Source organism: Colobus angolensis, unplaced genomic scaffold, assembly GCF_000951035.1.
Source record: "Colobus angolensis palliatus isolate OR3802 unplaced genomic scaffold, Cang.pa_1.0 Scaffold381, whole genome shotgun sequence".
Taxonomy (NCBI): domain Eukaryota; kingdom Metazoa; phylum Chordata; class Mammalia; order Primates; family Cercopithecidae; genus Colobus; species Colobus angolensis.
The window spans coordinates 1,454,694-1,481,208 of record NW_012117166.1 but is presented as its reverse complement, the minus strand read 5'-3'; the positions used below and the strand labels follow the sequence as shown (position 1 = coordinate 1,481,208).

General features: G+C 42.0%; 1 protein-coding gene across 1 annotated transcript; it reads right to left on the bottom strand.

The window, feature by feature from the left end:
- On the bottom strand, positions 1-26,515 carry OLFML1 (olfactomedin-like 1). Its single transcript, XM_011954353.1, has 4 exons — positions 26,267-26,515; positions 25,897-26,026; positions 23,517-23,805; positions 1-2,505 (listed from the first exon to the last, which is right to left on the bottom strand). The coding sequence occupies exons 2-4, from the start codon at positions 26,023-26,025 to the stop codon at positions 1,715-1,717; spliced, it is 1,209 nt and encodes a 402-aa protein (XP_011809743.1). The 5' UTR covers position 26,026; positions 26,267-26,515; the 3' UTR covers positions 1-1,714.

The following is a 26,515-nucleotide window of genomic DNA, read 5'->3' as shown; positions in this document are numbered from 1 at the left end:
TAGGGCAGGTAATATCACATTTATTTTATTCATACCTGTCTCATTCCACAAAGGATTTGGGCTCTCTATACCATTCTGTTAGAACTGTGGGTAATTACAGTGTATCCATGGACTGAGTAATTCCCTTTTGCCAAAGATCTACTCAAATGCTATGGAAAAAAACATTTTCTCTTCACTGCCTATGGTCCCAGCCTGGGCTTGGCAAAGACAGGAAAACAGCTGCAAGCACACAAAGCAAACCTTCTCATGTGACCAACCTGGAAAGACAGAGGCTTCAGCACGTGACACAGACTGGCACCACAGCCTGCACTTGTGACTTGAACTTAGCTGAATTGGATAAACATGTGGGAAACACTGAGGAAGCCCCTGTCAAAAGGCATGCTGCCCTCGGTGCCACAGGGCATGCCTGCTGTGGCAGAGTCGCTTGCCTGCTCTATGACTTCTGTCCAGATTCCAGAATATTTACTAAGGGCCTCAGTGTGTTGGAAATCATTCACAGTAAACCTAACACGAGCAGCACTCCCAGAAAGCTTTTATGCTTAGGGTATGTGGGCAAATATAACCTGATGAGGTTATTTGCTCAGTGTCACTTTTATTGAATTTAAAGCAAAAAGAGAGAAACAGAGGACAGCAAGACAAGGGGAGGCTAGAGTTGGGGGTCCTCACTCTTAGACTGGTTTTCTGGAGGAATTATCATTTGAAAGGCCTATTGAAAGGTCTTGCACAGACATGAAAACTGGCTAAAGGGGCAGACTGTTATTTTTAGGCTGAAATGATGAACACATTGACTATAAGAGTAGGTGAACAAACATACATATTTGATGTTTCCTTGGGAGATGGAAAGACTGGAATTTGTATTTTCTAGCTGTATCTTTCACTTTGTAATTGTGTTACTCACCTAAACTCTAGAATGACAGCTGTAAAGACTTGTGCATGTTTTGCAAGTGTGAAATGAGAATTAAATGATGTGCAAACACTCTACACCTGAAAAGTGGTATTCAAATGTTAACATTTTCACTTTATTTTTACACCTACCTAGCTTAGTGGAAGGACAGGGCTAGGGGAAATAGAGGTTAGACCTCAATAAGAAATAGTACTTTAAGCCAGGTGTGGTGGCACATGCCCATAATCCCAGGTACTTAGGAGGCTGAGGCAGGAGGATCTCTTGAGCTCTGGAGTTTGAGACCAGCCTGGGCAACATAGTGAGACCTTGTCTCAAAAAAAAAAAGAAAGAAATATTAATAGTACTTTAGTTGGGCAGTGAAAATAGGAGAATATCAATAGACATTTGAAAAAGAGGGAAAAGCTTCAGCAAAGGCCAGGGGAGAGAAAAGCCAGTGTTGAATATTAGGGGCTGGTATATAACTCTAATTGTGGGAGGGAAGAGGGCAGAGTTACAGTAAATGCTGGTGGGGAGTAAAAGAAAAGGCTTGAAGTAAGCTGTATCAGAATGTGGTCAGCCTTGAGAACCAGGAGGTTTAGGGGAGTAATGGACATTATTGAAACTTTCCTAATGATATGCTCTTGCTCTCATCTAAGCTCTTGGAAGATACCTAAGGCAGTGACATCTGGGTAAGGATGCATATGTATTTCCACTTCTACACACTTTTCCTGTGTGTGATTAGAGGATGCTATATTGTGAAGGGGCTGTAGCCTCACTGTCCTGTAGAACAGCTGCCAAAGCCACAATGCTCTTTCTCCCAGCTGTAATGCATTACTTCAGAGGCAGCTTTCTCTTTGTCTGGAGCTTGTAAATGATTTGGTTTCCTTCATTCCAGGCATACAGCTGCTTATCTCTGGGGTTGTAATGGATCATGGAGTGACTTCTTGGTCTCTTGGGGAAGAACAAGTTGGGCAAGTCTTCCTCACTGATAGTGCCCAGTGGATCATAGACGCAGGTGATGCGATGAGGGCCCTGGCCCCCAGTACGGTAGACCACATAGAGAACCCCACACAAGAGGAATGAGGCTTCAGCATCCTGGCTTCTGCATGGGGTATCCCATGAATGCTCCACTCCCAGTGTGCCCGGCTCAATCTTTGTGAGAACCAAATGGCTATGAGTGCCTGGCCCGGAGTGGATGGCCCAGAGCCCATGCTCATCCACAGCCAGGTCAATGTAAGTTGAGGGGGAGTGCTGGTAAACCAATGCTCGGCCTACCCCTCCTGGGAGCAGCATTCGATCTTCCACAGTCCTCTTCTGCAGGTTATATTTGATTATCTCATTAGAAGTCGCTTGGTTGTGAAAAAATAGAAAACCTTTATAGATCACTTGGCCTGTTCCCTGCCAGGAAAGTGTTAGGATTTGCTTCCGGGGAGCTGGCTTGGTGTTATCCTCCATGAATGCCCGTATGTTTGCAAATTCCCAAACAGTGTTGTTTCTGGATCCAATTAACAAGTACACCTTTGGAGAGTTATAGACAGCATCTTTCATCCAAGAGCCATGTGTGTCCATCATCTTCTTCACTATTTTCAGAGACTTTATGCTCATCAGCATGTTGTCACAGCCTGGCCAAACAGGAGAAAAAGGAGAGATTACTTTATAAACATGAGCTGTCTGCTTTCTGAAAGGCTCACTGTGCTTGGTAAATCTTGTTTCCTTTCAGGTTTAATACTGGTAGGGAATATTTTCAGTTCTACTGTGACATGACAGTCCTTAGAAGAAGGGTTTCCCTTGGAAAATCCTAGAGTGAAAATGCAACATAGGCATGTATTTTGTTTCCTTAAGAAAAAGGGCATTTAAATCCCACCAAGAAGCTAAGCCATTCTTTCACCTCCTTATTTTCACAGATTGTTTTTTCCTTAGCGTCTATAATAGTTATTGTATATAGATCAACCACAATTCATTGTATGACTCAATGAAAGAATAAAGAAAGTCTCTGTTAAGAGACTTGCTATCCAGTTCTAAGAGTCAGCATTTTATTCACTTCAGGATATTAACAGCTATTTGCTGTTTCACACACCGTGTTCACTGTCTAGAGCACTTGGGATTGACACAGTGAGAATGACTTAGGTGTGAAGACACTAATTCAATTCCATTTACCACGATTTTATTGTACTGTGTACTTAGGTTACAATGTTTCCAGAATGGTTCTAAGTATGGAGGATAAAAAATATAATATCAACCCTACACCTCGAGGAGATTATCTCCTAGTGAAGGATTCAGACCCTTAACACGACTACAACATTATAAGAGCTCTATTTATTTATTCATGAATGTATGAATGAATGCATTTAGTTAGCAGACATCGGATACCTACAAGGAGCAAGATAATGAGCGAGGTATTATGAGCTGGGGTTATGAGCATAAATTGGGCATGGTTCTTTCCATTAAGTCCAGGACTAACTAGAATATAGGGAGTAAAGTGGAATTTTAAGAAGAATAGAGAAAGGAAATGTCATTTGATGCAGGGAAGAATCTGTATTTGATTTGGTCATTGAAGGATAAATGGAGTTGAATATTTAGAGAGGAGTGGAGAAGCATTCCAGACAGCAAACAAAACCACTTTCAGGAAAGTACTCTAAGATTAGGCAAAGAAGTGTAGAGTTTAGACCAATACAAGCTAATGTTTGATGTTGCTTCAAGCTAGATATATAAAGCAAAGTACAGTTGACCCTCGAACATGAGCTTTAACTATGCAGATCTCATTAAAATGTGGGTGCTCTCCGTTCTCTGCCAGCCCTGAGACAGCAAAGCCAACCCCTTTTCTTCCTTCTCAGCCTACTCAGTGTGAAGAGGATGGTGAGGATGAAGACCTTTAGGATGATCCAATTCCACTTAATGAACAGTAAATCTATTTTCTTTCCTTATGATTTTCTTAATGACATTTTCTTTTCTCTAGCTTACTTTATTTTTAGAATAAAGTCACAGTGCTCTTTCTCCCAGCTGTAACGCATTACTTCAGAGGCAGCTTTCTCTTTGTCTGGATTTGTAAATAAGAAAGGACCAGATTAACATTCACAATATGTGTTAATCGATGTTTATGTTATCAGTCAGTCTTCTGGTCAACAGTAGACTATCCGTAGTTAAGTTTTGGAGGAGTTAAAAGTTACACATAGGCTGGACACGGTGGCTCACACCTGTAATCCCAGCGCTTTGAGAGGCTGAGATGGGCAGATCACAAGGTGAGGAGATTGAGACCACCCTGGCCAACAGGGTGAACCCCTGTCTCTACAAAAATTAGCTGGGTGTGGTAGCGCGTGCTGGTAGTCCCAGCCACTTGGGAAGCTGAGGCAGGAGAATCGCTTGAACCCAGGAGGCGGAGGTTGTGGTGAGCCAAGATCATGCCACTGCACTCCAGCCTGGCAACAGAGTGAGACTCTATCTCAAAAAAAAAAAAAAACAAAAAAGTTACACATAAATTTTCAACACACAAGGGTCAGCACCCCTAGCAACCACATTATCCAAGGGTCAATTATAGTAGATTGAAGCCATCTCTATGCCTGGAACCTTAAGGGCCAGGCTAAGGAATTTGGATTTTATTCCATAGATGGAGAGATACTGAAGTTTTTGAGCAGGAGTGAAATAAAGGCTGTCAAGACTGTTCCACAAGGTTAAGCTAGAAGTCCTGTGTATGATGGACATTTGGAGTGAGACCAAAATAATCAATTAGTAGATTATTTCTTTAATCCAAGTGGGATGATAAATGATCTAAACTGGAAGAAAGGAGAAAAGTGAAGTAAAATGAAGGAGTTACAGTTTTCTAGCTCCTCAGTGCCACTTCAGGCTACTATTCTTCCCACCTACAGCAAAATCTCTTCCTTTTTAGTATTCATGCTTTGTGTCTCATGCTGTCAACTCCTTCCAGTCTAAATCATTGGCAATTCTCCAGGACACTACCCTATATGCATGGAGCATGTCCACCTCTTCAATTCCATGGAAACTTACTTTTAAACCACATTAGCATCCTTCTCCAGGGTTATACTCTGAATCTCCCATTCCCAACAACTATTCCATATCTGAAATCAAAAACCCCAGTATCCCACTCACCACGGTTATTCTTCCATTCCTCACTCCTTTGCTCATGCCTTCCAGTCCCTTGGCCTCTACTTTCTCCCAGGTCATCAGCCCTCTCTTGACCTTGCTTTCTTTCCTATATAGCCTAAACCACTGTAATAGCTCTCTCATTGGCATTCTCGCCCATCAACCCCTAGTTATGCCACAATATCCACCCAACAAAAGTCCCTGGCCCAGAATGAGTTCAAACATCTGCCTTGTCCTGGAGTTGAGTGTTGATGGAGGAGAAAATCTCACAGTGGTGTATATTGGTGCCACTCGACATAAGGGGTCTCCAGTGTCAACTGAGCCCCAAATACCATACTGGTCTTCATGGTTAGCGCACCATCTTCACATAATACTAATATCTTCCCTACCCCGCCCCACCCACCCTGCCCTGGCCAGTCCCTTCACCAACAGCAGATTAATTCCTTTGAAAAAACAAATACCATTAGACATGAACTGTTTACACTTCCTGTCTCCTCACTTATAAACTTTTCTTTAGTTGTTCCCCTGTTGCTACCCTCACACACATCTTAGAAGAAACTGTGTCATTTCTCCTGTCCAAGACGAATACATTCACTGGTACTGTGATCTCATCTTTTCCTGGCTTCCTCCAGACTTCCTTGATGAATTATCCCTTTTCTGTTATCTTTAATTTCTCCTTCATTACTAGATTCTTAGCTTTAGCTTATAAGCATCTAGCCTACATTAAAACAACAACAACAATTCACCTTCAACTAGGCACCTTTTTCTAGTTGCTTCATTATCTCTTTCCATCATTTTATAGCCAGCTTCTCCTACAGAATAGGCTATACTCTGTATCTACATCTTCACCTCCCGTTCTTTTACTTCACCATAACTCCATAGAAATTATTCTTTATAATGTTACCAGGAACCTCATAACTGAAAACTCAAATAGATATTTTATGTCCATATTTTACTTGATCTTCCTGGAGCGTGGTCAATTCTTCCCCCTTGAAGATTGATGTGAATCTGGATAAAATCAGCTCTACTGGTCATTTCAAGAAAAGTCGGTCATCAGTTCTAATTTTGGACTTTTTTTTTTGGAGACAGCTTTTTACTCTATTAAACAGACTAGAGTGCAGTGGCATGATCTTGGCTCACTGTAGCCTCAACCTCCTGAGCTCAAGCAATCCCCCCACCTCCTCCTCCTGAGTAGCTAGTACTAAAGATGTACACCAACAGACCCAGCTAATTTTGTTTATTTTTTGCAGCAATGAGGTCTACTATGTTGCCCAGGCTAGTCTCAAACTCTAGGACTCAAGTGGTCCTCCTGCCTTGGCCTCCCAAAGTGCTAGGATTACAGGCGTGAGATACCACTCCCAGCCAATTGTGGACTTCTTGTTGAGACTGCCTTATCAGGCCATCTGTTGTGAGGTGAGCAATGTCATGGAAGCAGGGAGTGGTGATCTTGCTAGGAGCGTGAGGAAACTTGCAGGTCTACCGCAAATCCTGCTGAAGTTTCTATTATGGGTAGGAAAGAGTAGTCTTAATAAGAGCATAGGAATCCTGGGCCTCCCTCATTGACTTCTGGGTGTGAGGTGGTGGAATGATAGTTAGATAGTCTTTAAAGGACAACTGAGCACTCTGAGGAGCTCCTTCAAATCCTTTGAAAGGCTTTGGTATAAGAAACTGGATGTGGACCGGACACTGTGGCTCACACCTGTAAGCCCAGCACTTTGGAAGGCCAAGGCAGACAAATCACTTGATCTCAGGAGTTCAAGACCAGCCTGGGCAACAAAGTGAGACCCCATCCCTACAAAAAAATGCAATAATTAGCCGGGTGTGGTGGTGTGCACCTGTAGTCCCAGCTACTCAGGAGACTGAAGTAGGAGGGTCATGTGAGCTCAGGAGGTAGAGGTTGCAGTGAGCTGAGATCATGCCACTGCATTCCAGCCTGAGTGAGAGAGCCAGACCCTGTCTCAAAAAAAAAAAAAAAAAAAAAAAAGTTGGATGTGTCAGCAGGTTGTCATTTTCTTAATCAGTGCTTGGGTTCTTAAAGCCCACTGAAGGTCAACTGGAGTCAGAGGACAAGAAACAGAATGAAGGAAAGAAGACTGGACAGGAGGAAGAGAGATGCACAGTGAGATGGGTCCCAGCGGTTCGGAGGTAAGCAAGCATGTTAGCAAACTGCTTGTTATATGCCAGCTGTGTGGGCAGCAGTCCTATCATGCTTTCCATATGACTATCACACTTTCTCATCTCCCTGCAAGCCTCCATCATACCCTCGCATGGAGATCTTCCCACTTACTCCATGAGAAAGTAGAAGCAATCCTAGGAGAACTGCACCATCTCCTGCCTGGACTACTGTAGCAGTAGTCTCCTACATGGTGTTCATGCCTCCATCCTTGCCTCCCATAGTCCAATTCCTACAGCAGCCAAAGGCATGCTTTTAAAATGTAAGTCACATAATGTCCTGTGTCTGCTTGAAACCCTCCATTGGCTTCTCATTTCACTCAGAGTGAAATGGATAAAGCTTGGGTCTTTACCTCCAAAGCCACATATAAGCTGTTCCCCTATTGCTTCTCTCTCTGTTCTCCCACTCCTTGTCCCCTACAACTTCTCCACTTTGTTCATTTTTTTCTACCACACTGACTTCTGGTATTTCTCAGATTGTACCAAGCATACTGCTGCCTCAGGAACTTGGCACTTTTTGTTACCTCTGCTTGGAAACAAATATCTACATGGCTTCTTCCCTTGCTGCCTTTAGGCCTGTTCTCAAATGGCCCTTGATCATTTAGACCTTTTCCCATCACCCTATAAAAAAGACAGCCCTCTTCTCCAGCTCTCCAGGGACTCCTTTACCCTAGATCATTTTTCTCCATAGTGCTTATTTTGTCTGACATATTATACATTTGTCATTAGCATATTATTGCTTGATTCCCCTCAATAAAATGTAAATGCCATGAGGGTATAAGCTTTGCCTTATCTGTTTCATTCACTACTGTATGTCTTGTTCCTAGAATAGCATCTGGCACATAGTAGTTCTGTATTTTCTGAATGAATAATGGATTTTCAACAACCAAATCCGTCAACAAACTGCTCCCGACCCTACATTCTCTGCCGTCCTTCTTGCGTCCTTTACTTTTGCAGTGGATCTCTTACCCTTTCACCTACTCGAGAACTTATCACCTGAAATTATCTTCCCTTTCTGCCTCAGTAGTCTCTTCCTCCCTATTGGATCATTCAGTAAATCATCCATCCTGGAAAAACCTACTAGCATGGCCCCATTTCTCTATTCCACTTTATATTAAAACTTCTTGAAAGAGGTGTTTCCTTACTTCCAATGATCCTCTAAGCCATTCTAATCAGACTTCAGTTCTCCACTGGTCTAAACTCCGCTGCCCATTGTTCTGAATCAGTTTCTGTCAAGGTCACCAACAGCCTCCATGTTGGCAAATCCAAGGGTCAATTCACAGGATTCATCCTTATCAACTTTACAGCCAAATTTGATTATTTGGTCAATACTTTCCCTCGAAACTCTTTCTCTTCCTGATTCTGGGATATCCCCCTCATGTTTGTCCTCCCATCTTTCTGGGTTGTTTTTTATTGGTGTCCATTTCCAGTTTCTCCTCATCTTCCTCTTTTAAATACTCTATCCTCAGGCCTCCTCTTTTCTTTGTCTACAATCACTTTCTAAGTCATTCCATTCTATCTCTGAGACCATGGAAGTTCTAAATAATGATGACTACCAACTTTATATCTTCAGCCCCTATCTGGATATCTACTTAGTCCCAAACCTATTTATCTACCTGCTTATTCAATGTCCCTACTTGGATATCTTCAAACTTAACCTGTCCAAAGCAGAACTCTGACTTTTATCCTCGAAACTCTCTTTCTCCCTACTTTTTCCACTTCAGGCAAGATCCATAAACCAAGTTTCTTACTTAGAAATCCTTGATTTCTTTCCTTCTATTCTCCAACACCAGAAAATCCTGATAGTATAACTTCTCTTTAAATTATAATGTTACATAAGGCCAGAAGCGGTGGCTCACGCCTATAATCCTAGCACTTTGGGAGGCCAAGTTGGGCAGATCACCTGAGGTCAGGAGTTCAAGACCAGCCTGGCCAACATGGCAAAACCCTATCTCTACTTAAAATACAAAAATTAGCCAGGCATGGGGTGCATTCCTGTAATCACAGTTACTTGGAAGGCTTAGGCAGGAGAATTGCTTGAATCTGGGAGGCAGACGTTGCAGTAAGCCGAGATCGCGCCACTGCACTCCATCCTGGAGACAGAGCAAGACTCCACCCAGAAAAAAAAAAAAGAAAAAGAAAAATTATAATGTTACATGAAAATACTCAAATATACATCTCACTTTCAACCTACTACCTCTTTTTTCCCTGGAATCCATTCATCATCACTTTTTGCCTAGACCACTACAATAGTCTCTACTTTGTCTCCCTGATTTTATTCTTACTTACCTATAGTTAGTATGTTCTCCATAAAGCGGTATGAGTGATCTGTTTGAAAACGTAAATTATGTGACTGGCCTGGCTAAACCCTTTCAATCATATTTAAAATAAAATCCTAAACCCTTACCTAAGGAATCTACATAACGTAGCCCCTGCCTTTCTCTGTGACTTTCCCTGATACCTTTCTCCCCTTGCTCACTGTGTTGTGATTACATTGGTTGTCTTCCATCCTCCCAGGATGTCAAGTGTGTTTCTGCCTCAGGGCTCCTGCACTTGCAATTTTCTGCCTGGAGTGCTCTTTTTCTTGATCTTCCCACAGTTAGCTCCTATTTAGCCTTCAAGTCTCACTTTCAATATTATATCTTTAAGAGGCTTCCTGTGACCACACTATGTAAATATGTCCACCCAAAAATTGTCTACTCTAGCCCTTTTCTTATTTCCTTGAGATTGCTTATCATATTCTTAATTATTTCGTCTGTTTTATTTACTAGCTCATCGTCCTTCTCTCCCGCTCCCAGGCTTCTAGTCTCTGCTCCTTCATCTTCATGGATAGTGTTGTGTCCCAGTGCCTAACTCAGTGAGTTGGGGGTTCGTAAATATCTGTTGAATGAATTTAAAAATAGTCTCATTTAAGCAGATATTATTCTAAAGTCTAAATATTACTGCACTTCCAGAGTTCTGACTGCAGGCCCATCTTAAGTAAATAATAATTTGTAAAGTACTTTAAAGCTTTTAAGATACTTTCAAACCCATTATTCCATTAAAAAATCTGACCCAAGGTTTTCATGAAGGGAATACATGACAGAAGTGGGGGTGGGAGCAACCCTAGCTGGGAAGAGCTGAGTATCAGGAAGTCAGTCCTTTCAGTGGTCATGACATCACTGGCTGTTCCCAGGGACACAGTGGCCTTGCCTGGCTCACACTGTGGCCAGAGCTAGACTTGGAGGCAAGCTGTAGAAGTCTCTCAGCCGTCAGCTGCCCCCATGCTGCCCTGCTGACATGGTTCATTAGCCTGAGGGGTTGCTTTCTTGTGGCCTCCGGGTCAACATTGTCCTGGGTCAGCCCGGGTTATAGGAAGCCAAAGCCCTGGGGAGTGTGGAGAAGTCTGGGACAACAGGGAACCTTATGCATTGCAGGAGCAGCTAACAGAAGGACCCCCTGACACACTGAGCTACTGGGGTCCATAGGCTGCAGTGCAGAAGGATGGGGAATGATCTGCCCTGTTTACCAGGGCCACCCCTCCACCTGAGCCCAAAAGACTTTTCTTCAGTTTCCCAAGCCTAACCTGTCTCATGTGAAGCCTCTGCTCTTCCCTGATTCTATGCTGATTTACAGAGGATGAGTAAGGGTTTAAGCCTGTGAGTGACCATAGAGGACTTTTATGGGGTAAGAGGGAAGGTCTATTGGCTGTGAGAAAAGCCCAGAAGCTATTCCTATTAAGGAACAAGCACAAGGGCTAGAGAAGTTAATAAATATCCTACAAATATATCTGACATATAGTATGCTTGGTACTGTGCTAGACACTTTACATTAACTAATATAATTCTTTTTTTTAAAGTTTTTAAACATTTTTTATTTGATTCTTTTAGAGACAGGGTCTTGCTACGTTCACCAGGCTGGTCTCAAACTCCTGGCCTCAACCAATCCTCCTTGCCTTGGCCTCCCAAAGTGCTGGTATTACAGATGTGAGCTACCATGCCCAGCCCTATATAATTTTTTTTTTTTAACTTTTTAAAATTTCTATTTTTAATTGACAAATAATTATATATATTGGTGGGGGATACTATGATGTTTTAATATAAGTTTAAAATGTAGAAGTCACAATTCTTACAATAAGCTTAAGTGGTAGGTGTTTCAATCCTCATTTTCCAAATGAGAAAACATTAAGGCCTATATAAATTACTTGGAAAGGTCACACAGCCATAAAGGGGGATGCGGTCCTCTGAGCTTAGTCTGAGCTGGGAGGCAGCCAGTCAGGACCCCTCCAGCCAGCCCCAAGGGCAGAGTGATGTGTATGTATGCATGTGGAGGGAAAGGATGAATAGCATCTGGGTGTGCAGAAGGGTGGATGAGGGCAATGGGCTCTCTGGGACCTAATCACAGACTACGGGCCTTGACTAGGAAGCCCCCAGCCTTCCCATCCTTCTTGCCTGAAGAAAAGCCAACAGGCTTGCAGCCCAGCTATGGAGGGACTGTTTCTAAGAACAAGGCCTGTTAATGTCTCTCCCATAATAAAATGTTCATTTAAAATACAGTAGAAATGATTGGGCACAGTGGCTCATGCCTGTAATCCCAGCACTTTGAGAGGCTGAGGTGGGAGGATCCCTTGAGTCCAGGAGTTCAAGACCAATGTGGGCAACATAGTGAGACCTCACTCCACAAAACATACAAAAATTAGTTGGGCTTGGTGGCACACTCCTGTAGTCTCAGCTACGTGGGAGGCTGAGGTTGGGAGGATCACTTGAGCCTGGGAGGTTGAGGCTGTAGTAAGCTGAGAGTGCATCGTTGTATTCTAGCCTGGGCAACAGAGGGAGACCCTGTCTCCAAACAAACAACAACAACAGAACAAAACAATAAATCAGTCAGTAAAATAAAATACAGCAGAAACCAACACAAACATGCTTACTTTACCCTCTTCTTTTCTAATGCAGAACCCTTGGAGAAATAACACAAGAGTGGATATATGGTTTTGGTCAGGGAAACATAGTTCTGGGAAAAAAAAAAAATTTCCCCCCGTGTTCCTTCTGCTTCTCCTATTCCTTCCTTTGTAGATGAAACCCAGCATTTGGAGTCAGAGATGTGAGTGGTCTGAACTCAGCCTTTGGTTCTGTGTGTCTCCCCAAAAGTCCCTTTGTCAACCCAACCTTGTTTTTCCCAGCTGTAAAACAAGAGGTTTAGGTTGGATGCTCTCTATATGTAGTTTTCAGGGCTGATACTCTGTAGGTTTTATCAACTCCTTTTCTTTTGGAATTTGAGGATAATATATTTACAGTGTTCAAGTAAAAGGGTAAGTTAAAACTCCCTGCTGTGCTTCTCTTGAGAAGAGATAATTAGCAGGAAGAAAGGGTTGGGGAAGGATGGGAAATAAATTTGAAACCTTTGGGTCCAGCCAAGATGCAAATTTTTTTAACAGAGACAATGACATGCAGGGTTTTCTTGGCAAACCAGAGAATGAGAGTCTGGGTTTCCCCCTCAGGCAGAATTGCAGACAAGCAATTAGGATAGAATTTGGCACAAGGCCTCACAGTAAATTCATACACAAGTATTACTTATTTGAATCTTTTCATATAACTTGTAAATTCATACACAATTATCACTTACTTTAATCTTTTAAATACTTTTCCCCTGATTTAATAGCAACACTCTCCATATCTGGTGAGACGTATTACTTTATATGGGAGTCACTCAGTCTGAGTTAAGGATCAGAAACATTGGTCTGGCTGCTGGTGGAGAATGGCTTGGGGACGGGGAAGGACAGAGGGAAACCAGGTAATGAGTTTGTAAGTATGATCCAGATGAGAACTATCCAAATAGTGATGGATATAAGTAGTTGGAAAAAGGAGAGATCAGGTCTTAATAACTGATTCAACTGAGGGAAGCTGTTGATACCAAATCAGACTCAAAAATGGGGTGATAGGGTACATGAGATAGCAGCAGAGAAGGAAAAATAGGTTGGCTTGGGAAGAGTGATGAATTCATTAAAGAGAAGAGAATTCTCTTAAAACCCTGAGTATTTTGACTGCTTCCTGAAATGCTCTTATAAAACGTGACTTTTTCGACCATCTGGATTGTATTCATGTTCATAAACATTTGTCAATACTAATCAGCTGATAGGTAGGATGTAGGCACTGAGATGACAAAGATTTCAGACTTGTAGTCAGATACAAAATATCTATAAAATTGTCAGCATGGACTTATTCTAAAAATTAGGGATATTTCATGATTTTGCTCACGGAATAAGTTTCAGATATCTCAGCACAGCATGCAGAGTGCTTAATCAACTTCCTCTCTTGTCACTTCCTCATCACACTAGTCACTAGTCACCAAACCTGCCATGGCTTCCCACAAGTTTTAGACTTTGCTCAGACTTCTCCTTAGCTCTCCTTTGCTAACTTGGGATACACCTGCTCATTATTCAAAACAAAATCCTCTGCTCCTGCAGAGCAGTTAGATGGTCATTCTCATCTGCTGAAAGCATTCTGTGTAACCCCTTCCAGGGCAGTTATTATGCTGAACTAGAATTGATTATTCACTTTGTTTCCTTGCAAGCACTTTAGACTCTATTTATCCTAAGTGCCTGGGACACAATATATATCTCCCTCAGTAGTCAATTTACTGCTTACTTTCCAAACTCAGAAGCCAGTTAGATTCAGATTATGCAGAGTTTGTCAGTTTCCAAACTTGCTATCCCACTTCATACTGTGCCAGCCTAGAAATCAAATAGATTAGCAGGTGATATTTCACTGAGTGCTTCAGTGGATGGGTAGTAGGAAAATAGGTACTGTATAAAATTCAGTGAGCCATGGGGCAATTTGGCATTGCAGAAGGGCTGTGAACCCAGGGTTAGGGCTTAAACAGGGCCTGGCATACAGTAAGTGCTTTATATGTTGGTTTTAGTGAATCACACAGAATCCTTTATTAAATCCATATCATAGGTTTTTCTAGCTTTCCAGCACCAAATTCAGAGTATTCCATGGCACCCTGTCCTGAACCCTAACAGCTTTATTGGTAATAGCAATAAATTATGAAAAAGAAACAGACTTGACACATGGCTTTTCACATGCATAGATGTATGTTGCCCAAAAACATCAAGTTTAGAACTTCAATGGAGAGTGTGGAAGCTGCGAAGATGTGTGAGGTATGAGTGTGAGTCCAGCCTGGCTCCACCATGGGGTCCCTACAGCTGGAGTCCAACACAGACAACATAGACAACTTCCTTACAATGCCTCCTTCTGGAAGAGGCCAAGTCTCCATAACCCCTTTCCTTAGTTTATTTTCCTCTATAGTACTTATTATATTCTGTCTGCATATTATACATTTATCTGCTAACATATTTATTGTTTGGCCTCCCTCAAAAGAATGTCAGCTCTAAAAAATGAAAGAAAAATAAAGCAGGGGCTTTGTCTTATCTGTTTTTCTTTTCACAGATGCATGTCTTATCCTGGAATAGCATCTGGTACATATTATTACAATTTCTCCATTTTAATTATGAATATGGTAAATGGCCAATAGTTATAACCAGCCTCAACAAAACCTATTTGGAGGCCTGAATAATTTTTATGACTGTAAAGGGTTTCTGAACCTGAAAGTTTAAGAACTGTCCTAAAGCATCCAGGCTCGTCAACACTCACATAAAGCATGAAAATGGGCCATCCTCTGGGGAATTTATTTTTTTGAGACAGGGTCTTTCTCTGTCACCCAGGCTGGAGTGCAGTTGCATGATCAAGGTTCACTGCAGCCCAGACCTCCCAGCTACATTGTAGCTGGGACTACAGGCACATGCCACTATGCCTGGATAATTTTTTTTGTGTTTTATAGAGATGGTGTCTGGCTTTGTTGCCTAGGCTGCTCTGGGGAATTGCTGATCAGTTTCCACTTTCCACCAATTATCTCACTGCAGCAACATTGTAAGCATTCCAAGGTTATAATTATGAACTTCTTGTTTTTATTTATTTCTCATTTAAAGACTGAGCTGATTTTTTGCATTGTGTGTGTGTGTGTGTATGTGTGTGTGTGTGTGTGTGTGTGTGTGTGTGTGTGTGTTTCCTGTAATATTCCAAACTGAAAAGGGTGGAAATGCTCTCAATTTCTAGCTGTGGCAATACCATTGGCCTGTGTATAGTTAGAAGACACAAAGTCATTTTGTTGTTTCCCCATGGATTCTTCCTGTGAAGTGCATCTCATTTCATCCTATTCTTGTTATCCTTTCTCAACATGTGATGGTCTAGGGCCTGCTTCCTGAACCTGAACTTTGCAGCCGCCTTCTCGCTGGTTCTTTGGTGATACTTCTTCAAAACTGCTAATCATACCAATGCCTGACTCATTGCTTTCATGTAGATGTTTGCATATTTTAAAATCAGTCTTGATTGCTGCCTGTTTCCATGAACATTGAGATGAAAAGCCTTATATGGGTATAACTAGAGGTCATAGTAGTAGATGGGTGAGCTTCAGAGCCATACTTGGAACACCAAAGTGTTAAAGTGACCAGGCTAAGTTCCTAGCGACCTTGTGTGCTTCTGCTTTCTCTCTTAGACATCTGCCTCCGTCATGAGGCTGGGCCAGGTTAGCGTCATACAGGAGCAGGGGCCACACAGAGGGTAGCTCAGTCACCCCAGCTGAGGCCATCCTCACCCAGCTGTTCCTAGGCAATGTGCCACTGACTGCAGGTGCACAAGTGAGCCTACCCAGCCACCCTACGGACCCCTGAGAAATGATAAACGATTGTTGTCTGAACCCACTAAGTTTGGGCGTGGTTTGCTATGTAGCATTATTGTGGCAGCAGATAACTGATACAGGGTGGGGTGGAGATTGTGAGTAGACACAGAGGCAGAGATGGATCTAGTGTGTCTGGGGTGGTGCATACTCCTGTATGTGGCAGGAATGTGGGGAGAGGAGATGGGCTCTGTGGAACTCTCTAAGCCACAGTTTCTTCATCTGAAAAGGAGCTATAATAGTATCGACCTAGCAAGGTTGTTGGGGTCATCAGACAAGACATCAGATTTAAGGGCTGAATGCTATCTCTGGCAAATAGTTCCCTCCACTTTTGAATAAATGATTCTTTCAGGTCAGAAAAGATTGATCCCCTTCTCTGTTGCACGCACAGTGATAGACTTAGGGAACACAGCATAAATGACTCAGGCATGCATGAGGTATAGTTTACGTTTTCAGAATAGCAGGTGAGATGGACAGAGCACCAGACAGATAGGGATAGGCAGCAGCGGCACAAGATGCTGAGGGATGCTCGAAGTTGCCGTGTTCAATTGTTGGCTTCTTATCCACTTCTATGATAAAAGTAAGCACAACACATATAGTGGATACCATAGTCATAGTTTTTATTTAACTTGTAAATATTACTTTCATACTTAAACCAAAGAGAGCCAGGCTGGTGGGGGTCAGGTTGTAAAGGACTTTCTTTATATGTTATTTTGTGGGGGTTGCTTTACCCTGCAGGTTTTGGTTGCCATTGAAGGGGATAAAGCAGCGATGTGGTAACTCTGGCAAGATTACTCTGTGGCAATATAGGATAAGCCCTAGAACAGGGAGAAATGGGAGGCAGGAAGGTCAGCAAGGAGGCTTTCATAGGAATCAAGACTAGAGATGGTGAGAGAGCAGTGCAGGTGGAAAGAGTACACTTGAGAGAGATTCACAAGGAAAAATCTACTGGATATGGTGACCAGTCAGACAAGGGCCAAAGGGAAGATTTCTAGCCCAGGAAAGTGTGTGTGTGACTATTCTGTTAACTGAGCAAAAAGTGGGGAAAGCACGGGAATTTTATTGTTTAAAAGTCAATGAAGAAATGGCAGGGAACTAAAGAACAAGAGGGTAGGGAAAGAAAATTGGACCTTCTTGGCCAGAGTTTAAGAATCTAAAACCAATCTGTTTGTAAGTAGGAACCATCATCCAATAGTGACCAGGAAACTAACATGGTCTTCATACTGTGACCCATGATAAGATCAGAAACAGCTAGAACTTCTGGGCCCAGGCACCTACTCTCACAACAGAAGGCTCCTACCTCATGTGCCTCCCTGGCAGTCCTGGAGATGGCTTCACTGGGTTCAGCCTGTCTCTTCTGTGTCCCCTCAGTCTTCCCTACTGCCATTCTGCTCTGCACCTTGTGGCCAGAATGAACCTCCTCTGAGCCCCGATACTCCCATTCTTATCACTGCTCTGCAGACAGCACAATGGAAGAGGTGAGTGTGTGCAGGACCCAGCCTGTCTGGGTCGAATTGCAGCTCTGCCATCCATTAGTTGTGTGACCTTGGACAAATGACTTATCCTCTCAGTGTCTTTGTTTCCTCATCTATAAAATGGGAGATAATATACAGTACATATCTCACAGGGTTATCGTGAGTATTGCATGACATAGTCCAGTGAGATATGTAAAATGCTTAAGGATTATGTGGTACATAATACACATTCAGTAATATTAATTGCCGTTGTTCACATTATTCTGATTCCCTACAGCTTGCAAGTGTCAACTAGTTTAGCACAAAGGAGCTTAGTTCATGTCTGGTCCTTTCATCGCCTCTCTACAACTTCCTCCTTCACCTGAGCTCCATTGAACAACTTGCTCCGCAAACATACTGAGCCCAATTATGGTTGTGCTGCACGATGCTGTTTCATTTTCTTGAAATGCCCTTTACTTGATTCTCCACTTAATTAGCTTTTTTCCATGATTAAAACTCAGCTTGAGGGCTACTTTCAAGATTCCATAATCCCCCCATCTACATGGCAACCCTGACCATATCTACTTAATGCCTGTCCCCTGTGCTTTTGTGACATCCTTTGCATCCCTCCATCAGAGCCATTATCACTCTGAATTTGTCTAGACAGCTTCTCCCCTTGGCCGTAAGCTTTTTGAGGACAAGAATGTTATCCTAGCCAACATTCCATCTCTAATGCCTGGCACAATGCCAACATATTTCTAGAATTCAGTTGGACATTTGTTGAATAAATAAAACAACTAAGTTATAGCGAGAATGAGTGGATGTTCAGGGCACCTGGAGCCACAAGCGAATCCTCTATGAGAATCCGTAGTGATGGGATTGGAGGTATCCTCATAGACTACAGGCCTTTCAGATGGATAAACAAAAGAAGTACTATGTACGTAGGGCTTTCTGAACCCAGCACAGTGATCCATGGGCGTGGCCTCTCCAAGGGAAAGCACAGGATAAGCTGTACTCTACACATACCTCCAATGTTGCTGTCCCCTTGAATGCAGAAATAGCTGGGTGCACGCAGTCATATGTACACGCACGTGCGCACACACACACACACGCACCTGTAATATACCTGCATTTATACTTTCAATCCCTTCTTTTGTGGTAAACACATCTGTTGCAAATGAGTTATACTTCTTTTAATATTTTGTTCCGCTCATGACAAACTAATGGACCTTGAGAGTTGGCTAACAGATACATTTTATTTGGTTAATAGCGGGGATTTTTGTTTAGTTGTTTTGCTTTTAATGGTTTTGGATATGGGTCATGCATACTTATAAAACCTAGATAGATCTCAGAGGCTTTAAACATGTTGCAACAGACTTTCTTATTTGAAACATGATCTAGCAAAAGATATGAGTTATTTAATTCAGCAGGGTGAAGATTACTTGAGGTAACTTTCATGCACCCTTGCAATAAAAAGAACTGGATGACAACAGGAAATAAAATAAAATCTGCCACAATGGCTTATTTTGACTGCCTTGAGAATTTTTCTTCACAGACTATTTACAAGTTAAAAAGAGGTTAATACTTGTATCCACACAAGAATGCAGTCTGTGGAATCTTACAAAGAGTATCAGTTGGATAAATTCTTAATCTGGGTGTCTGAGGCAATGATTCTTTGTCATAAATTATAAAGTGTAATGCAAAATTTTATTTTAATAATAGTTATAGTTTCAAAGACTTGGAATAATTTTAAAAAACAAGTTAGACTATATTCAAATAGTGTTCACTTCTTTGCATCCTAAATTGTGTATGTGTGTAAATGAGAGAAGAAGAGAGAGAGGGAAGAGTGGGAAAGTGGGAGATAGAGTTAAGATTCTAAGATTGTACCTACCCCCAAAATGTCCCTGAGTTGAAACCCTCATGTGAATGTCATTTGGGGATAATCTCTAAATAAAGGTTGAAGATTTGAGAACAGCCCTCTAGGGAATGGCTTAATTATAGAGCCATTTTATCTTATTATTCTCAGTACTTGGCCCTTAGTAGTTGCCTGAATAATATTCCTAAAATAAGTGAGAACCATTGAAATTAGTACTAGAATTTCCTGGAAGTCTCCTGAGATATAAGGTTAAATTTTCCAAGGAAGTTGCATCATCTATTCTGTAGGGGTTTACAAATTCTCTAAGACAATGCATACATATGAATGAAACCCTCTGAACTGACCTCTGGCAATACCTTCCTAGCCCATAATCCCACAGTTTTTGCCCACAGAAGGGTGCTAACTTGAGTCTTCAGGATTTTAGGGGAAGGTCTGTAACTGGCACAGTCTCTATAGGCCAAGGTTGCAAGACAGGAAGATCAGAGTCTTCCAGGAAGAAGGCAGGTACAGGTAATTAGTAGCACCAGCTGAGCCTATCAAACTAAAGCATTGTGATATGCAGAATTCTTAAACAGTCCCCAGGATTTTTACCCCCTGGTATATATGCCCAGTGTAATTCCCTTCCCTTGAGTGTGGGCAGGACCTGTGCGTGTATGACAGGACAGCACTCTATGATTGCATTACGTTGTAAGACAAAGGTGAAGGAATTTTGCATATAAAAATAAGGTTCCAAATCAGTTGATTTTGAAGTTTTCAACAGGAAATTATGGGTGGGCTGGCTGAATCACATAAAAGCCCTTAAAAAAGGGACTAGGCGCTTCCTAAAGAGAAGCACTCTCCATCTACTTGAAGGAGCAATAGATGTGTTATGCAGTGCCTATGGCAAGGAGAGGCTGTAGGAGCTGAGGATTCCAGCCCTACAAGTAGGAGCTGAGGGTTCCAGCCCTACAAGTACCAGCAGAGGACCCAGCTAAGCCATGCATGGACTCCTGACCCACATAAACTCTGAGGCAGTAAACGTGTATTGTTTTAAGATGCTAAACCTATGGTAATTCGTTGTACAGCATGAGAACCGATATAGGCATAGTTACTAAAAGAAATGGCAAAGAAGCAGGAGTGTGCATAATATATACAATACAAAACAGTGCCTAACAGGGGAATAAATTGACCTTCCAAAGTCTACTCCTAGATAGAGAACCTCTAAAAATAGTAAGTCGGAAGGGCACTAATCACACAGTTGTGCTTGTTTCTAGGTTTATCTTTCCCTAAACTAAGCTCTGCGGGGGACTCTGCCATCATTATTTCCTCTGTAAACAATTTCTGTGGCCTTCTCCATGGGAGGACATGACCTAGGCTCTGTGAATATAGAAAAGAAGATGTCAGTATGTTTGTGGAATGACTGAGGAGTCAAACACATACAGACTTGTGTGGTCAGGTATGTGAGATGCTCCCTGAGAGGAATGAATGAAGTGCTCCAGGAGCACTGTAGGCCAATCTGTCTGGCAGCCCTCTCACCTCTATCCTCACCCTCATAGGTCTTCACAAAGAATTCACAGCATTTTTGAGTCATAAAGGATTGCTAGGAAAATATATATAAATATATATTAATCATATATATTTTAATATATACATATTTATGTATGTATACACACATACATAAATATATGTATATGTATATTTAAACTGCATTTGGGTAAGTTATGGGAGAAGGAGCTGGAGATCAACTTGCATCACTTTGTAAAGGGCCTTTCTTATGTAAAAGAAAGCTAGGAGATTTGAATGGATTTTTTTGTTGTTGATAATTGATGGTAAATGACAAAAATATGTTCCTCACAGAGGAGAATTATGATCTATTTTGTGTTGTGGAAAGTCTACATGACAGCAGGCAGACTGTGGGAGGCAAGAGAAGTGGTAAGGAAGCTAGAGCAGGATGCAGACGTGTCCTACTTGGTCCTTCATCCCTCCTGTGCAGCACAGGGCCCATCCAGTAGTGGGAGGCAAGAAGTGTTGGCTGATGTACAAACCAACACAGCATCAAATGTGAGCTCCAGAGGCAACAGACGTGGATGCAGCAATCTCTGATAGGTTCAGAAATGTTTTCATATACCACAGAGCTAGGAGAGGGGATATTTCAGAACTACAGTATCTGAGGGGCAGAGGATGGGGGTTGAAAAAGCAAGTCCAGTCTCAGGACCTCCACTGAGCTCTAGCTGGAATGGGAAGGGGTAATATCAACACCTGGTAGGCTGAGAGTGTCCAGGGACCAGGGACAGCTCAGGAATACAATTCAGCACAACTATTCAGACTTAGGGTCCTGCCTGACCCTCCAGTGTGAAAGTTCACACACATTCTAGATCAGGCCACATTAGCACCCAGTCATCTCCATGAGCATTCTAGGAAGCCCCTGTTCATCTCTGTTGGCCCATTTCCTTCCCTCACTCTGTGCTTACCCCCAGCTTCTCCCTCTTTGAGGATGATTCATCTCAGGACAATGTCAGGGCCAAAAAGGATTGCTCACTTGACCTATTACTTCATATTATAGGCAAGGCACCCTCCTCTTTTCTGACTCAGAGATAAGATGTTTTTTGGGTTTTTTTTTTTTTTTGCCCCCAAAGCCTGACTAAGCCCTCTGCCTGTGTTGACAATCGCTACATCCATTCATTTATTTTTTTAAATTGTTTAATTACTCACTGAAAACTATTTATTGAATAGACCCCATTCTAGGCACTGGAGACACAGCATTGAACATGAAACTGGGGTTCCAAGTTCTCATAGAGCTGACATTACAGGTAGGGAGGTAGGAAATAAGCTGTGAGCCAATAAATGAACTAAACAGTTTCAAAATTATAAATGGTCTAAAAAAATCTTACAGTAATAAGTGCTCCCAAACTCCTTTTGAGTTTTCCATTTCAATATATTTCATACCAGCCATTCGATGACCTAAGCCCAAAACCTGGGAAACATCCTAGACTCATCTCTCTCTCTCATCCTTTACTTTTAATTAGCAGTCAGAAAGCCATGTGGATTCTAACTCTCAATGGCTCTCAAATCCACCTGTTCTCTGTCCCATGACACTTAATGCCAACACTCTCACTTGTTGCCCAAATTATTTCAGCATTCCCTGACTGGTCTCCTCTCTCTAGTTTTACCCTCTTCCTTCGTATCATGCCCTTGTTTAATATTGCTCAATAGTTCTCTGTAGTTTCTCCAGTGAGCTTCAACTTCCTTCATCTAGCATGCAAGGTCCCTCATTAACTAGGTCCTGCTGAGCTCTTCAACCTAGTTTTCCTACTGTCACCTCTCTAAAAAGCTTTCACTCAGCCATATTTGCGGGTCTACATGTCAAGGTGCTACAGTACCCTCACGCCTTTGGTATATTGTGCCCTGACTTGAAGTACCCTCTGCTCATTCTTTTCTAACTTTGTTCAAAACTCAGACGAAGTGTCACCTCATTTAGGAAGACTCTTTTCCTTATAGTGATCATGAAGTTCTCAGAAGGATTACATTGAGAAGGTACGTGAAACTTTTAGTACAATGATGGCACTCAGCTTATATGTCATTTCCCTGATGGAGGTTCTTGAACTGGAACAGATGTAATTAGCATGTAAATAAAGTCTTCCTATTTGTAATGAAAACATCTCAGAATACAAACCCTGAGGTGGGAGATTTGTCTCCCTCATTGTTTTAATGAAATAGACTCATGCACAGAAAATTTTTCTTTGTCATTTGTGTGTTTATTGCCTGATACTGTTTATTATAATTTGAGCTGCTACACATTATTCTTAATGGCCAGGAAGTGATTCTGATGGATCACAAGATTAGACCACACCCCATGCCTATCACCATCTCAGACAGCACACACAGTAGTAATTCACTGCAGTTCCCAGCCCTGAGGGTTGGCTGTTGCCATTTCCAATTTAAGACTGTTTCTTGGTACATTTGCAGATACTATCTACACCCTGGGTACTGGATGTAGAATCCACCAAACTGCCACTTTCCCTGAAAAAATCTGGGACCACACATCTCCACCAAACCAAGGTTTATCAGGAGGTGGTCTCCTTGGGCTGACCTTTGGCACTATAGTCTTGACCTTCTACGGAGTCTTTAGGCACTCTGTGTGAAAGAAAGAGTGGCTTTCCGAGAATGGATTTCCCTTTGGACACCTGTTCTCTTTATACCTTTCTCTCTCAGCAATGCACACAAAAGCACACCTCCAGCTCTTACTCTCATTACTCTATGATGCTCCCTGACTGCTCTGAGTCTGTGTGTTTCTGAGCATGATAGTCCCTAGAAGGGCTAGGAAAAGATGCAGTTTTCTTACTTGCATTCAGCAGAGTCCGGATCTTTTTCTCTTCTTCAGCTTCTTGGAGCAACATTTCTGCCAGTGTCTTGTCCTCTGATTCTATGCACTCGTCAGCTTCTCGAAGGTATTGTATGTAGTCAATCTCCCGTTGGGCACGTTCAACTCTCAGTGCCAAGTTACCCACTGCACTCTTGTACTCACTTGTGTAGGTCTGACATCTTCCCAGCATGACAGATATATTTTTTGAGAACTCTTGGAATTCTTGAATGTATGCCCTTGTTGCTTGGGTACATTTTTCCAGCCCTTGCTTCAGTCAGAAAATAAATTTGCAAATTATTGCTTGTTATTTAAATTACCCAAATAATGTAAATAGCTGTCATTTATAGAAAAGGATTAGAAAATTATACATAATCAAAGAGGGGAAAAATTGAAATCACCCCTAATTCCTAAATTCAAAGGTACTATTGATACTTCAGTATATCAGTTTTTAAAAGTTTTCCTGAGCATTTAGTCATACATATGTAAATATATATTTTTTAAATGTGATTTTACTATATGTTTTGTATCATCTTTTTCACCTGTAGATATATTGTGAACATACTTAGATACCAATTAATGTATACCTATACCATAACTTTAATGAGTGCATTCCATTGAGTTGATATTCTGTTGTTTATTCTTAGACTCTTTTTGATGTACATAGTTTTAAATTTTTTGTCATTCGATCAATGCTGAGAAAAAAACTTTGTATTTACATCTTCATCAGATTATTTTAAGGGAAAAAAACTTTGTATTTACATCTTCATCAGATTATTTTAAGACAGATTTCCAGAATATCCATCCATAGCACTTGGCACAGGGTCAAGCACATAATAATACTCAATAAATATTTGCTGAACAAAAGAATAAATGAATGGGAATGGGATTGCTTGGTCAAAGAGAATGTCGACCTAAAGCTCATTTGCCATAGTTTATCAAAATGCTGTCCACAAATGTAAAAATGTATGCTCCAAACAGCAATATGTAAGGCTGTTTATTTTGAAGGGAGAAAGACAGAAAGACCCAAAATACTTTCCTGAATCCCTACCCTCTTTTTTCCTACCCTTCTGACACTGGCTTCTCAGGCTGGGAATGCTATCACTGTGTTGTTAAGTGTCTGCGCTGGCTAACAGTGACTGCCACCTGCGACTTAGCTTCACCTCAGCTCAGGACTGGGGTGGGAAGATCTTGTCTTTTTCAAATCCACATTCGTAACTATAAAAGGATTAGTCTGTACTTTATACCCTTGACAAGTTCTTAAGGTATTGAAAGACAATTTGCAGGGATTTGGCTGGCTTTACTCCCAAGGCAAGTCGGTGCTAAATGCAGAGGGATCCTGGGTGAGCATCATTCTGGCACTTCTAAGGAGGTGAGGCTCAGGAGGGAGCAAGTGAAGAAGCACAAGAGGCTGCTCGTCTGGGAACACTTCATCCACTGCCTCCAGGCCTCAGCCTGTTGGCTGGATGCCCTTAGGAAATGTGTTCGGCTTGCTGTGTGGAATTGCTTTACTCTGACTGTAACTAAAAGAACACGTAATTTGGACATGAAGGTTTTTCAGGAAAATGTAGAAAATAATTATTAGCAATAAGAGTGTCTTTGAAAGAAGATAAATAATTTATCAGTTTAGCTTGTACAAAAGCAAGTCATTAAATATGAATAGTCAGTGCCAGGGTGTGGCAAAGGCTAGGGTGGAGGGTTACATTTGTCCCTGGGAGCCTGTCCAGGCCGCCAAAATGTTGGGTTTTGCACATTTTAATGAGGTGGCAGCCCGAATGCTTTCTTTCTGTTTAACTTGGCTAAAATCTGCTCATTTCTAAATCTAAATCCAGTTCAGCGAAAGAAATTAAGACTTCTCAATACATCAATATCATGACTTTTTACAGTGACCTAATGGTTTATCATAAAAGACAAAAAGAAAAGCTGAAATTCATTATCAGCCTGAAACACTAAACATGAAGAAAAAGTGACCAACGTTTTTAAGTTTCATATTTTAAAAAATGAACTATGGTGAATAACAACATTTTAGATACATACCATTATGCCAGGCAGTATTTTAGCTATGGATTAAATCTTCAGAATAGCATTACAATATAAATTCTACTATTATCCCCATTTTACAGATGAGACAAACTGCCAAATCAGAGCACACAGTGCAACTGTGCTCAAGGTCTGGGAGTGGCACACTGGACTCTGGAGTTGGGCTCTAAACAGCTAGATTATGAGCATTTTGAAGTGTAACTTTGGCAATGTGTCATTTGCTATCTGGGAAAAATACAACCCAGTAGATAGAGAAACATGGGTAAAATAAGGTATTTCTGGGAGGCCTGTTCCTTGTCCAAGGTGTACAGATGCCACCTACCTCCAAGACTCGAAAGCGCTGGTAGATGTAATGCACCATTGCTGGGTCCTGGGCACACTGCGGCGGGGGCAGAAAAGCTGCAAGGAACAGAAGGAGCAATGCAGAAGCTCCTCGAAGGGCCACCATCATCCTGCAAAACACCAAGCAGGGTAATCTCTTACACTGTGGCTCTCCTCAAAGAAGTCTCAAGGGTTCCAGTGGTGGTCTCCTGCTTTCTATCCACTGCTGTGGCAAATCCTCTAAAAACAGCGTTTTGCACAGCAGAGAGCAAAGTCCGCTTGTTATTCCACTCGATGCATGAGCTCAGTTTGCCAGCTAGTGATCAAGTCCAACTGTTGGTAAGTTGGTCCCTGAGGCCTTGCAGACTGGCTTGTGGCAGAGAGCTCCCTGGGTCCAGCATCTGTTGCCTTCACCCTTGACACATGTGGACCCTCCCCAGGCTAGTGGTTGCACGCCGCTTCCAGGCTTAATTGTGTGTGCGTTGGGGTGGGAGGTGAAGATGGCTTCCCCGCTATTCCCTCGCCCTAGCTATTTCCTTTTTACTTTTGCTTTCCTCCTCCCTAGTGAATTCTGCAGTCCAATCACAGGCCTTCCCCAACACAAACCACCCCCAACTTTT